The 14,109-nt window shown below is 47.3% G+C and overlaps 1 protein-coding gene across 2 annotated transcripts in view; it reads left to right on the forward strand.

The window, feature by feature from the left end:
- The window catches only part of LOC138284178 (aminopeptidase Ey-like), a 534,815-nt gene that overhangs the window by 337,512 nt on the left and 183,194 nt on the right, over positions 1-14,109 (forward strand). For both annotated transcript variants that reach the window (XM_069222674.1, XM_069222675.1), the window contains exon 15: positions 1,587-1,734. In XM_069222674.1, coding sequence (XP_069078775.1) covers positions 1,587-1,734 — 148 coding nt within the window. The remainder of the gene's footprint in view (positions 1-1,586; positions 1,735-14,109) is intronic.

Raw genomic sequence — 14,109 nt, forward strand, 5'->3', positions numbered from 1 at the left:
TGTAACCCTAGCCCATGGCCTTACATTAATTATGCTAACGTTAACAAATGTATTATTTTTTTGGGATCAGTCAATTCTCACCACGAGCCAGATACTGAGGATAAGTGCACTACTCTGCCTCACCATGGGACGCCATTCATCGTTCCTGGAACAAAATGAAAATGTGTGTTCATATAGTTCGCAAACCTTATGAGAACATCCGATGGTGAAGATGCATTGACAAGATTTGTGCTCAAAAGCTATGTTTTCATTTATTAGTGGAATAGTCAGTGCCTCTGTTCAGGTATATTATCTGTATCTGTGTGTCTGATTTAATGACCGGATAGGCTTTATTAAGTAAGCCAGGTTGGACACTAATGATCCTTCTCATTATGATGCAGTTGGGTAGCTTTGTACAAGTCTAGCTCCAGGCCATGATGCTGTGGGGGAAGATAACTTGGATTTGCTTGATAGTGGATGTAGATCTCTTATCTGGGCAGAGCTGTTGTAGCATCTCTTTGCTGGGTTAGGAATATTCAGCTCTCATATGTTGATAACACCCAAGTATATCTTGATGTGTCCTTCAGGTTCATGGTTACCACTTAAAGGATTGGGTTTTAGATATTGCATTCTGGATTTCGTATTTTTTTAATTTTAACCAACCATTCCTAACCAAATGTTGTTTCCCCTAATAAGCCTAATCAGCCTCAGCCAAAGGTTTATGGCTTGATTTAGATATTGGCAGATGAGTTACTTCATCACGGTGATGAATATCTCGTTTGCCAAAATCTAAATTCCATTAGATCCTGTGCAATTTAGATTTCAGCAGACGCAATATCCGTCACCGTTGTGACAGAGTAACTCGTCCACCAATATGTAAATCACTCCCTTAATCCTGGTTTGCCTTTTTACTGTGAGCTCTATGCTCCCATAGCTGTTACCTTTTCAAAATAACTCATTTCGAGACTTGGGCCCTAATTACGAACTTGGTGGGAAATCCTGCTGAGCTCGGTGCTGGTGGTCGAAACAACAACCGCCAGCACGTTGAAGACCCCGCCAGCCAAATAAACAACATTCCGCTGGGAAACAGTGTTTCCACCCGCCGTCCCAGCAGAATGCAGGGCCTGTACATTGCCGACGGCTTCACATGGAGCAGTCAACAATGTAGCAGTGCGGCGGGCTCAGCAGCACCCGTTGCGCATATCACTGCCCGTAAATCAGACCGCCATGTTCATAAGGAGGGCCTTTGTGTTTAGCTTCCCATTGCTGAGAAAATGCTAGGTACCAATTTCACATAGTCATATTGAAGGAGCTATTTATGTTCCATGGAGTAGATCAGAGACGCATTCGAAGATTACGCACACATAGAAGGCCACAATATGAAATTAGACCTCTTGTGCTGCATCCCTCTACCGCACCTATCCTGTGCCTTCAACCCGACTGCTATTGCTGCAATTGATAAAAGAATCAAAAACCTATGTGTACAGCTTTATGCCACAACATATATATTATATTATATAATATTATATTATATTATATCATATTATATCACAGTGGAATGTATTGTATTGTATTATATTATATTATAATCTATTGCTGTATTTTAGAGCTAAATACATACAAACAACAGCTGCATTGGAGACGACCAAGTTTCTTACAAATGAAACGGAATACATGCCTTGGGAATCTGCGCTTAGCAGTTTGAATTACTTCACCATAATGTTTGATCGCAGCAATGTTTACGGACCCATGAAGGTAGGATTCATATTACTGTCTATCTTGTGAACTAAGTAATTAATTTGCAGGTAATTACATAACACTCATACCTGAGATGTGGCATTATCATATAGTTATAGTGCCTGACATAAAAAATAGATATGGTTATAGGCCATCCTGTCTACTCATGAATGACATTATTTTGTATTAGCAAAGCATGACTATCTGGAATCAACTCAAACCAATACGTAATAGGCGATCAGTTTTGGCATAGTGCAGCCTTCTCCAAATACTATTTCATGTCTGGGACAAAATTATGTTCAGTACCCGAGGTTGGAACAAGTGAGCTCTCTTTGAAGAGTTGTGCACTAGGCAAAGACTGAGTGTAGTAGAAGCTCAACCACCAAAGCATGCCTAGGCATCTGGAGGGAGTGTGGTCTCCATAAAATGATCTTCACAGGGTGAAGGCTGCTCGTATTAGTCGCCTGATGGGTATTGGATGTCTAGAGAGAATGTGATCTCAGTGAACAGTTGAGTACAGGGTGAAGGCTTTGTGTAGTAGTGGCTTCTTCACATAAGTGGTCTTTGGTACCCCGAAGTTGTGGACTTCACTTTAATAATTTATATATGCACGTACTTGTATGTAATTTATGCTTTACACGATTCTGTGCCATTTTGTACTTCTTTACATATATGAAATGCTTTAGTGTTTTATTGTATAGACTGAAGGGCAGTAATTTGGATGATGTCATCAGTGATGTTTTTTGAGATGTCATGGGTTATATCATCAATAATGACATTGAACATCTTATGTCAGGAGTGATGGAATATGTGAGGTCCTAAGCTGTGCATGGCAGGGGCATGAGTTATAGTTAGCTCACCAAACTATAACTAGCGATTTTTTGTGTTTTTCAGGTATAAAAAGCAACAATATAGCTGACACTGTCATATAAAATAACAATCATTCACCTTTGTTTTTTAGTGAATTTCTAAGTTTTTTTATATGTAAGTTAAAGTCTTTATTATGTACCTAACTGTAACATCACTTTTCAGAAAACTTAACATGAAGCAAGATCTTTTTACAGGTACTAGGTCCACAACTGTTTTCATACTTGGAATTAGCTACCCACGGGACCACTTGACTTTCTTGGGCTACTGAAGCAGAGCAGTCCAAGGCCTACTCAGGATAGGTGGTGTAACTAGCAATACAAAAATCACTCACATCAATAAATTATTGTCCAATCAGTGCTTTTTCTTATAACATTGAAAGGTACATTTATTACACACACACAATATATATATATATATATATATATATATATATATATACATGAGGTACCTGAAAAGACCATTGGTGACACGCCTTATACTGCATTTCACCCATATTGGGTCCTGAACTTCATAATCAAAATGCCCCCCACTTATACCAGATCGACATCACAATATAAAGGGGTGTGATTTATATATAAGGCAGACCTGTTGCCTTAATCAAGGGGTCCCCACATCAATATATAAGGCAAGCCTATTGGCTTTGTCAAGCTGTAACTGTATTCATACAACAGTAATCACGGTTAGTATTCACCATGAAAACCAATGGGCAAAATAATATTCAAATGCATACTGTGTGTGCACCCCTGGGACATAGCAGGAGCCAGCCCTAACAAACACTGTAGCGGTCACCCCCAACAGACAGACGGAAGACAAAGTACCACCCATTGTATTTCAAGATGCCTATCTGCCACCTTTTCCGGGGCGGAACAAACGCGATCAAAAGCACGGTGGAAACAGTACACAGAAGGGAAAACACTCACCTCTCGACACCCAACGAGGAACCAGGACGCCATGGAGCCTGAACTACAGGTGTTACCAATGTTGGTATAATTTCTCATCTATCAGGAGTACAAACGGTGGCGGCGGCGACCACAGTGAGTACTGCACCTACAACACAGGGGGGAGAGAGTGACACACACACGCAATACCCCCACCCCCACCCTCACCCACAACAACATACACACAAATACATGCAGCAACATTACATATACACCCCCCCAACCCCTGGAAGAACGCAAGGACAAAGTGAAATTATTGTAACCAGTGTAATCCTGAAAAATCAGATAGTCAAAGTTCATAATTCAGTATATACAAATATGTACACCAACTACACAAGTCTGGATAGTGTACCAATCATTGTCTGTGGACCACTGGGCCCAAAATGCATGGGCGAAGCCCACACTAGATACCTGACTGGAAATGGAGAGAACACTGCTTGGGCATCAGACCGAAAATATACAGGCACCTCAGGGTGAGGGGGACACCTCAGAAAGATGAACGCAAGCCGCCACTGCTGCATGAGGGGGCTCCATGCCCATTGCTTTATCCTGGGGAGTGCAAAGCCACAGTCTTTTAAGTGGATAACAGTCTCCACTGGTTCTGGAGGGGGCATTGTGCCCAGACTGCTTCATCCTGCCAAGGACTGAGGTAGTGTATGTATCTCTCCACTGGTTCTGGAGGGGGCCTGGTGCCCAGAGTGCTTCATTCCGCCAAGGACTGAGGTAGTGGATATATCTCTCCTCTGGTTCTGGAGGGGGCCTGGTGCCCAGAGTGCTTCATCCTGCAAAGGACTGAGGTAGTGGATGTATCTCTCCACTGGTTCTGGAGGGGGCATGGTGCCCAGAGTGCTCCATGTGCAGTGTGGCCGGTACAATTCCCTCACCTGGGTGTGTGTGCCACGAGATTGGCGAGGTACAGGTAGCATGATACGCCATGGAGGCAGAGACATACCCCACACTTCTGCGGCTTCGCCTTTCACCTGCAGGTGCAAACAGTGATGGAAGTCATGCCTCATGGAAGCTGCCCAGAGTCCAGGAACTCTCCTCCAGCCTCGGACAACTGACCACTGGGGATGGTAGACATGTCAGCGGTGGTGCCACTGTCTGAGTACGTCACGGGGCCGGTGTCTGTAGCGGCGGTGTCTGTGGCGGCGGTGTCTGTGGTGGTGGTGCTGGCAGCGGTGCATGGGTCAGCACCTGCTGAGGGACACAGCAGGATGTCTCCTGCAGCCTCGGACGGCTGCCCACTGGGGAAGAGGCTGGGGACTGTCGCTGAGGCTGTAGACATGCCGGTGGCGGTGCAGGTGGCGGGGCAGCTAGCGGTGTTCGCTGCCGTACAGGTTGGTGTGGTCATGGATAGAAGTTGTGACACTGGTCCCTCAGTCGGTGCCACCATGCCCTCTCCTGACCTGCTCTTCTACTTTTGGCCCTTCCCCACCTTTGCTGGAGCAGCAGTCGTCTTGCCATTATCCCCTTTTATTTTTGCTGAGCCCTTGGTGGCTGGTAGTTTCGGCTTCTCCCTCTGGGATGTGGGCACCTTTTTCACCTTGGCAGGTGGCGGAATGTCCTTGCCCTCACTTCGTGGCACACTGGCAGCCCTGATGGTTGGCGCACTTGATGACCCCACAGTTGCTGGCACCACTGTGCCTGGGGATTTGGGGGCTGAGGTTCTGGGCTGGGACCTGGAAAGCCTGGCCCTGGGGAAAGGACGGGGGGTGAAGGGAAGAGGTCAAAGTTTGCCAGGAAAAATGTTTTAGACACACTGGGACGGGAAGATGGATGGGGTTTGGGAGCGGAGGAAGAGGTAGTGGTTGTAGGAGGTGTACGTCTGCTGAATTTGGGTTAAGGTGCATGGGCAGAAGGCTGTTGTGAGGTGGATGGCTGATGGGTGGGTGTGTGCCTGCGTTTGTGTAGTTTGGGAGGAGGGCTCACAGACACACTGGGAAAGGACACAGGGGATGTGTGAATGGTAGTGGGGGTGGTGATTGCACGTGAGCGGTGTGTGGTGATGGGCATGCTGGTGATGGAGGTAGTGGCTGAGGATGTAGTGCATGCAGGTGTGAGTGGAGACGAGACAGGGAGGGAGGAGGAGGATGTGGAGGGGGGACACAGTGGAGGCAGTGGATGTTGGTGTGTCTGCATGGGGATGGTGCTTGTGTGAGTGCCTGTGGGATGTGTGGTGCTTATGTTTTCCTGAGCCACTCTTGGTTGTTGATGTGTGTGCATGCTGGTCTGATTGTGTGCTTGGGATAGGCTGAGGTACAGGGGATTGTGTCTGTGTGGAGAAAGTTAGAGGGGGAGGCTGGACACAGGGACAATGGCTGCCATCAGTGCTGAGGCCAGAGCCTGAAATGCTCTCTGTTGGGCCGCCTGCCCGGAATGAATGCCCTCCAGGTATGCATTTGTTTGTTGCAAATGCCTCTCAACACCCTGGATGGCATTCAAAATGGTAGATTGCCAAACAGTGAGGGATCTCAGGAGGTCAATAGCCTCCTCACTGAGGGCAGAAGGGATGACTGGTGCAGGGCCTGAGGTGCCTGGGGCAAAGGAGATGCCCACCCTCCTGGGTGAGCAGGCACGGGACATACGCTGAGGGGCTGCTGGGAGGGCAGAGCTGGTAGGGGGGGTGGCGGCTGTACCTGTTGATGCGGTGGGCACAGAGGTGCCCGCAACCGCTAGGAAGCTCCCATCAGAGGAGGAGTCGCTGCCACTGGTGTCTGCTCCTGTCCCCGCGTGGAGCTCCCACTCGTCCTCCATCACACTGGTGGCTTCGTACTCCGTTGCTTCACCCTCCAGGGCCAAGTGGGTTGCAGCTCCCTCCTGCTCCGGTGCCAATGCTCCTCCGCCTGATGATGCTATTGCACACAAGAACAGGGAGACCACAAAAAGGGGGGGGAAGACAGAAGAAAAACATGTTCAGTGCATGCAACACCACTACTGTTGGCGGACACAACACACAGGGTGCAGCCCTCTGCACTACGCCATGCACTAACAGTTCCTAGAAATTTCACCTGACCATGGGTACGAGGCCTAAGCCCAGTTGCTGCACACCTGGAAGTCACAGGAGCCTGTCTAGGTGTAGATGGCTCTTACCACTGGGGTTGGGGTGCCACATAGCCTGCCTCACATGGGACCAAGTTCGCCCTGGCCTAGGGGAACACACTGCCCACCTCCCCCACCCAGACACCTCGTTATGCGCGCTGAGTCAGCTGAAGGCGAGTGTACTCACACCCTTGTGGCTGCTGTGATGCCCTCAAGTGCCCATCCAACTCCGGATATGCCACCGCCAGGATCTGGGACATCAGGGGGGGGGTCATGGTGCGACGGGCACCCCTTCCACATTGGGAGGCCATCCCCAGCTGGGCCTCCACCGTCATCTTGCTCCAGCAAGATGGCGTCCCATCTTTTTCAGCAGTGGGTGCTCCGTCTGTGGTAGACCCCGAGGGTCCGGACGTCCTTGGCGATGGCATGCCAAATACCATTCTTCTGGTGGGCGGTGACCTAGAGGAATGGTACCGGGAAAGGAAATTACTCACCCGTCCGGACCATCATAGTCATTGCCCACTAGTTCCCACCCATGCCCTGACGCACATACACTCCCCATCTGCACATGCAGGCCTCAGCCCCCCCATGTATCTTTCATCCACACCACTCAAAGCAGGCATTGCCCATGCAGCATGTTCACAGTGTACTCACCTGTTTGTCTGGAGGACCGTACAGTTGCGTGTACTGGGGGAGGACCCCATCCACTAGTTTCTCCAACTCCTCCGAAGTGAAGGCTGGGGCCCTTTCCTCAGACACTGTAGCCATCATCGCTTCCAGACACATGTCACAGCAGCACTTGCAGTGTAGGTCCTCTCCTGTTGAAGGTCAGGTATCAAGTGAGTGAACAGACAGAAAATGGCGGTCACATCCACGGCGGTGCGTACCGTCACCGCCGATGTACATCGTCATTGGCTACTGGGTCCCATAGGGCCCAATGTTAACCAATGCTAAATTGCGCCGCGGTCTTCGACCGCCCACCGCGACAGTGTACAACGCCAGCGCAGTTACCTCATATCCCCTTGTCCCACCTTGCAGGTCAGGCAGCCGCCATTTCAGGTGGCCACATGGCATGGGAAAAAACTGCGTCACACCTATCTAGGCCGGGAATACAGACAGATACCGGCACATAGCGGATTACTAACGTTTCTGCAAATAGCACATTGTGATATCTCAGTGTTGGATGACTCTCTGCTCACTGTTCTCCTCCATAGGGAACGTCTGCTGGGGCAGGTAATGAGATGGCGGCATCCTCCGGTGTACAGACCCCTGGTGGACCTGTCAACAATGGAAGAGAAACACATCATAATCACATACAGACTTGATCGTACAACAATCCTGGAACTGCGTGCCCAGTTGGAGCCCGACCTGATGTCAGCTATCCACCATCCCACAGGGATACCCCCTCTAGTGCATGTCCTCCTCTGTACTCCATTTCCTGGCAAGTGGGTCTTTTCAAACAACAGTGGCCATGGCATCAGGGATGTCCCAGCCAATGTTCTCTAACGTGTTGTCCAGAGTGTTGTCTGCCCTGCTGAAACACATGCGCAGCTACATCGTTTTCCCTCAGGTGGAGGATTTGCCCACAGTGAAAGGTGACTTCTATGCCCTGAGACATATCCCCAACATCATTGGTGCCATTGATGGCACAAATGTGGCATTTGTCCCCCCTGCAGGAATGAACAGGTGTACAGAAACCGGAAGAGCTAACATTCGATGAATGTGCAGATGATATGTTTGGCAGATCAGTACATCTCTCATGTCAATGCCAAGTATCCTGGCTCTGTGCATGACACTTACATTTTGAGAAATAGCAGCATCTCTTATGTGATGGGGCAACTCCTGAGGCACTGTGTGTGGCTAATAGGTGAGGCCAAGGTTCCAATACAGTTGACATAGGTGTCTGGGTATGGGGTTGTCCCTATGAGTTAGTGTGTGTCTAAACGTTTTCCCTTGACATTTGCAGGTGACTCTAGTTATCCCAACCTGTCATGGCTACTGACCCCAGTGAAGAATCCCAGGACAGAGGAACGCTACAATGAGGCACATGGGCGAACTAGGAGGATAATCGAATGCACCTTCGGCCTCCTGAAGGCCCGATTCCGGTGCCTCCATCTGATAGGTGGCTCCCTATACTACTCACCGAAGAAGGTGTGTCAGATAATCGTGGTCTGCTGTATGCTGCACACCTGGCTTTGCACGCCAGGTGCCTTTTCTGCAGGAGGATGGGCCAGATGGTGGTCTGGTGGCAGCTGTGGAGCCTGTGGACAGTGAAGAAGAGGAGGCAGAAGAAGAGGATATCGATAACCGAAACAACATCATCATGCAATACTTCCAGTTAGACATAGGTGAGAAGATGTAACTGCTTCCCACATCTCATACTATTGTTGGAGCTAGCATAAGTCTGTCATTTTCACTCAGTGTATGGACACTGACTTGTTACTTTGGCTTTCCATTTCACAGATCTGGGCCCCACTTTGTGCCCTCTTCTATGTTTACTCCTGGCCTACAGCTCTGTTACATTGGTATGTGAACAAGTAAATTGACATTGCTATATTCCATAGATATTGCAAATACACATTTGTGAAATCACAGACTGACTCCAGATTGTTTTGTGATTGAAGTGTGTTTATTCCTGTGCAAATAAGTGGAGGGGGTTGTAAAATGGGATGGGGTAATGTTGGAGGTATGTCCATGGCAGAGTCCGGTCTATTTGTTTCACAGGTGCATTGTCCAAAGGGGCATAGGAAGTGGAGCAATGGCAGTTTAAGGATGGACAGGGTGACATAGTGGGACAGAAGGGTGACATTCAGGGAGTTCTTATTTCCTGGCGGGGGTCTTGGCAATGTTCTCTGTCTTGTTCCTGGATCTCAGGGACCGTTTGCAAGGTGGTTCTCCATCTGCAGGGGGTGGGGTGCTGGTGTCCTGTTGTTCCTGTGGTGGTGGCTCCTGTCCACTAGCACTGGCGGAGGTGGAGGGCTGTTCATCGTCCAGGCTAGTGTCAGGGGCCCGTTGGTGTGCCACTGTGTCCCACCTGGTGTTGAGAAGGTCTGCCATCACCCCTGCAATGGTGACCAGGGTGGTGTTGATGGACTTCAAGTCCTCCCTGATCCCCAGGTAGTGTTCCTCCTGCAGCCCCTGGGTCTCCTGAAACTTGGCCAGTACTGTGCCAATGGTCTCCTGGGAATGGTGGTATGCTCCCATGATGTTGGAGAGTGCTTCGTGGAGAGTGGGTTTCCTGGACCTGTCCTCCCCCTGTCGCACAGCAGTCCTCCCAGCTTCCCTGTTATCCTGTGCCTCTGTCCCCTGAACCGTGTGCCCTCTGCCAATGACCCAGGTCCCTGATCGTCCTGTTTTAGTGGGGTTTCCTGGGTTCCCTGTAGTGGTGGACACACTGCTGATTGACGTGTCCTGGGGACAGAGGTATGGGCCCGCTGGGTGGGTGCTGTGCTGGTGTTTCCTGAGGGGGAGGCTCTGTGGTGGTTTGTGACTGTGTCAGGGGAACCGACTGTCCCGAGGTCCCTGATGGCCCGGGCTGGCCATCTTGATCTAGGTGTGCAGAGCTGCTGTCATCACTGTGGGGCTCTTCTGTGGGGGGACTGGATATGTCTGGCACCTCCTGTCCGGTGACGTTGGGTAGGGGTCCTGTTCGGGTGTAAATACATAGGTATTGTATGTGTGTGTGCCATCTTGTGCAATGGGTGAGTGTGCTTGCATTATTGCTTGGTCCTTGCGTGATTGGTGATTTTGGGGCATGAGTGAGTCTCTGTACTGGACATGCTTTGGTGATGGGTGTCCATGCATTGGTGTTACATGCAGGGCCTGATTTTGGGATGTATGGTTTGTGTTAATGGGATATCTGTGGGTTGTTGGGGTGATGGGTGTGAGGCTAAGGGTGGGGGTATGTGATGGCATATAGGTGGGGTGTGGGGGATAAAGTAGTAAAGATAAGTCTCAGCAGCGTCCAGTCCTCCTGCTACTCCTGCGAGGCCCTCAGGATGCATAATTGCCAAGGCTTGCTCCTCCTATGTTGTTAGTTGTGGGGGAGGAGGTGGGGGTCCACCACCAGTCCTCTGTACAGCAATCTGGTGTCTGGATACCACAGAATGTACCTTCCCCATTGGTCGTTCCATCACTTCCTGATGTCATCCCGTGTTCTTGGATGCTGTCCCACTGCGTTGACCCTGTCGACAATTCTGCGCCATAGCTCCATCTTCAGTGCAATGGATGTCTGCTGCACCTGTGATCCGAATAGCTGTGGCTCTACCCAGACGATTTCTTCCACCATGACCCTGAGCTCCTCCTCAGAGCACCTGGGGTGTCTTTGAGGTGCTATGATATGGTGTGGGTGATGTGTGAGTTGGTATCTGTTGTGATATGTGAGGGAATGTGTTGGTGTGTGTTGTCTGAGGTGCGTGGATGTTGTGTAAGTGATGGTGTTGTGTGTCTGTGGATGCTGGTGTTGTTTTAGGTAGTCTCTCTCTCTGGCCTTCTTTCAATTTTTTATTAGTAAGGGTTTGTGCGTGATGTGGGTGTGTGCTTTATATTTGATTCGGTGTGGGAGTGGTGTGTGTATGTGTATTAGGTGTGTGTATTTCAAATTGTCCAATGTGGTTGTGTTTTGTAAATGTGTGTGTATTTTGAGCGCAGCGGTGTGTAACCCGTGGGTCCTGATAGTGTGGACGTATTCCTGTTGATGTGACGGTGTTGGTTTTGGTATCGGCAGTTTATCACTGATCTTTGGTGTGGCAGACTTCTGTGGGTGTCTGTATTGTGGCGGATTCCGAGCTGTGGGTCGTAATACCTGTAGCGGAATTTCACGGCCGCAGCGGTATGTTGGCGGTCTTCTGCACGTGGAAAGCGGGATTTACCACCACGTTGTAATGAGGGCCTTTGTGTCTTGCTAGTCAGTCTACTGACGTTCTGGTACTTTATCAATTTCTTAGTTTACCTTACTTGTTCAATACGGAGCTAATGATCTGATGGTTTAGTGATCTTATAGTCCAAATTCTAAACCATCTTCCTTTCCCTCCTTCTGTCCTGATGCTGATGCTGCTGACCCCTTGCTGAAGCTGTTTTGCAGATTCCCTAGGGATTGGTAATGTGAATGAATTGTGCATTGTTGTTTGTCTTTTGTTTTTCTGGTACCAACTGCTACTGTTTTGATACTGCTGCTGTTTTGATTGTGCCATAGCTAGATGTTTTCCAAATTAGTGTTACTAAAACGTTTGCATGTAGCCCAACATGTTAATGCTAATCTGAAGTTAGTGAGATGTTTTCCCTATACCTATAATCTGACATCACTCCATTGTTGAACAGATGTATGTTATTTCTCTTACTCAAAATGTGCTGCTATTAATTAGTGTTTTCACAATTGAAATTATTGTTTTAATTGCTTTGTTTAAATTGAGATTCTTTAGGCATTGAGGGCAACCTGTGATGTTTCTTTATTTGTACCATTTGGTTTTGAGACTAATTTTCGTGACATTATCATTGTTAATATAGGGAAATAAACATTTTAATGAATACTAAAGGTGTGGTTATTCTTGGCCAAATGGATCATGGTGCATTCTTTACTGACTCTCTAATGATTTGCATTGTTTGATACTGTTGTGCCTTTTGTATAGCTCCTGTATAAATTTAAACGAGTCAAAAGGTTCATCGACCTTAGGGATGGGTCCACTTACTATTATTATAACAAAATAGATATGCCAGGGTGCGCTCACAGTTTTGGTAGCAGAGCTTGACAGTTATGTCTCTTCAAATTATAAAGGTGTTAGTTTGATTTTTGTTTGAGATTTGTTGAATATATTGATGCAGAATATGGAGAAGATGTGTGCCTAAATGCCCAAGGTGACTTTCCCCGGTCTTTGGAGTTTGCCTATGTTGGTGGGGAGTGTTTTCAGCATTCTATTAACGGGTTGAATGAAGTAGATTATGCGCTTGCACAGCTTTTGCAAATCGCAGGAGAATTGCGTTGTTTGTGAGGGTTTAGGTAGTTTGCGTACTCCAAATGGTGTTACAGAAGGATTTTGCATACTCCGCAGTTTGAGAGTAGGAAAGTCAGCAAACTTCACATGTGTGTGGCGCTTGGTGCTCAAAAACTGTCCATGTGGTTTTCGGTAAACAGGCCCTGCGAAGTCTAAGACTCCGGAGTATATTAAAAATGTATTGAGACTCTTGTTTTTTATTGTAATTTGTCTTTTGGACTGTTATTCGGCGAGTCCTATGTGCACCAGGCCAGGCCCATTGGTCAGCTGAGAGTAAAATTTGCAGGTCGAATTGTGCTTGCGAATCTGGAGAACTGATTAAGAAAGCATAGCTGCTAGAACGAAAGCCATCAATGTCAAATCAGTAAGGTTCCCAAGAGGTTGCGATTTCCCTACCTGTAGTAAACAGACACTTTTTTTTTTTGTTGTTGAAGTACGCGCAATAATTTTGCATTCATTTTGAGTGTTTTTGAGTTAAGCCGCACAACTTTGTCAGCCGCTGTGTGTAAGTGTGACGTCATTTGAGCCGCACTGAGATAGGTTGGTTAGTGAGTAGGGTCACGCAGGGATTAGTGGGCAACTGTGAAGCGCAATTGGTTGAGAAGGTAGGCTGGGAGGATTGTGGGATTAAAAGTCACTTCCTGATTATTGATTTTTGACATACATTTGTGAAAATGAAGTTCTTTAAAGCTTTGAAAAGCTCTGTTAGGGGAGATAAATATATTGCAGCTGGGGTAGGATAAATTTGTCCACCAGAAAGTACTCCGGCATATATCGTTATTGAAGAGAAAGGCACCTGAGCATGTCTTTGGTTAAAGTATTGGTGTCAGGGAGACCAGATCCTCGGGCTTGTATGTGTTCTCAACATGTCCACCTCTTGGCAGCTCCAAACTCTACTAGATATTATTTCACAGAGTTGAAGAATGACCAAGTGGGGGAATGGGTTTTGGGTTGGGAACAGCAGGGAAGGAGACTTGTGGAAGCAAGTTAAACGACACAATTGCAAGATTAAACACAATGACTTTCAATAAGCTTTGTTTTCAAATAACATTATACTGAGAACTTGAATGGCCTAGAGCTTCACTATAACTTGGTCTTATAGATCTGGGTACCTGGAAAGTAATGAGGATTATGCAAACTTATATATGAGCATCTTTAGAATAACATTTTATACTCTGAACATGGATTAACACTCTATTGGATCTGGGTTTCAAGGATACTCTGAACATGAAATAACATTCTGTTTGATCTGAGTTTCTAGAATACTCTGAACATTGAATAACACTTTGTTGAGTCTGATTCTTAATATTACTCCAAACATTGACTAACACTCTGTTTGATCTAGGTTTCTAGAATAGTCTGACCATTGAATAACACTCTCCATTTGGTTCTTAGAATAGTCACTACATTATAATAAAGATCAAAGAACACATGTTTTTTCCTTCATGAATGAACTGTACTAGAATCATGAATAACACTACAACATCACACTCGGTCTAAGAGTCTTAAGTTTCAATTGTTCAGGAAATATTATGCACATTAATAATCAAACT

The sequence above is a fragment of the Pleurodeles waltl genome, chromosome 3_1 (genome assembly GCF_031143425.1).
Source record: "Pleurodeles waltl isolate 20211129_DDA chromosome 3_1, aPleWal1.hap1.20221129, whole genome shotgun sequence".
NCBI classification, from domain to species: Eukaryota; Metazoa; Chordata; class Amphibia; order Caudata; family Salamandridae; genus Pleurodeles; species Pleurodeles waltl.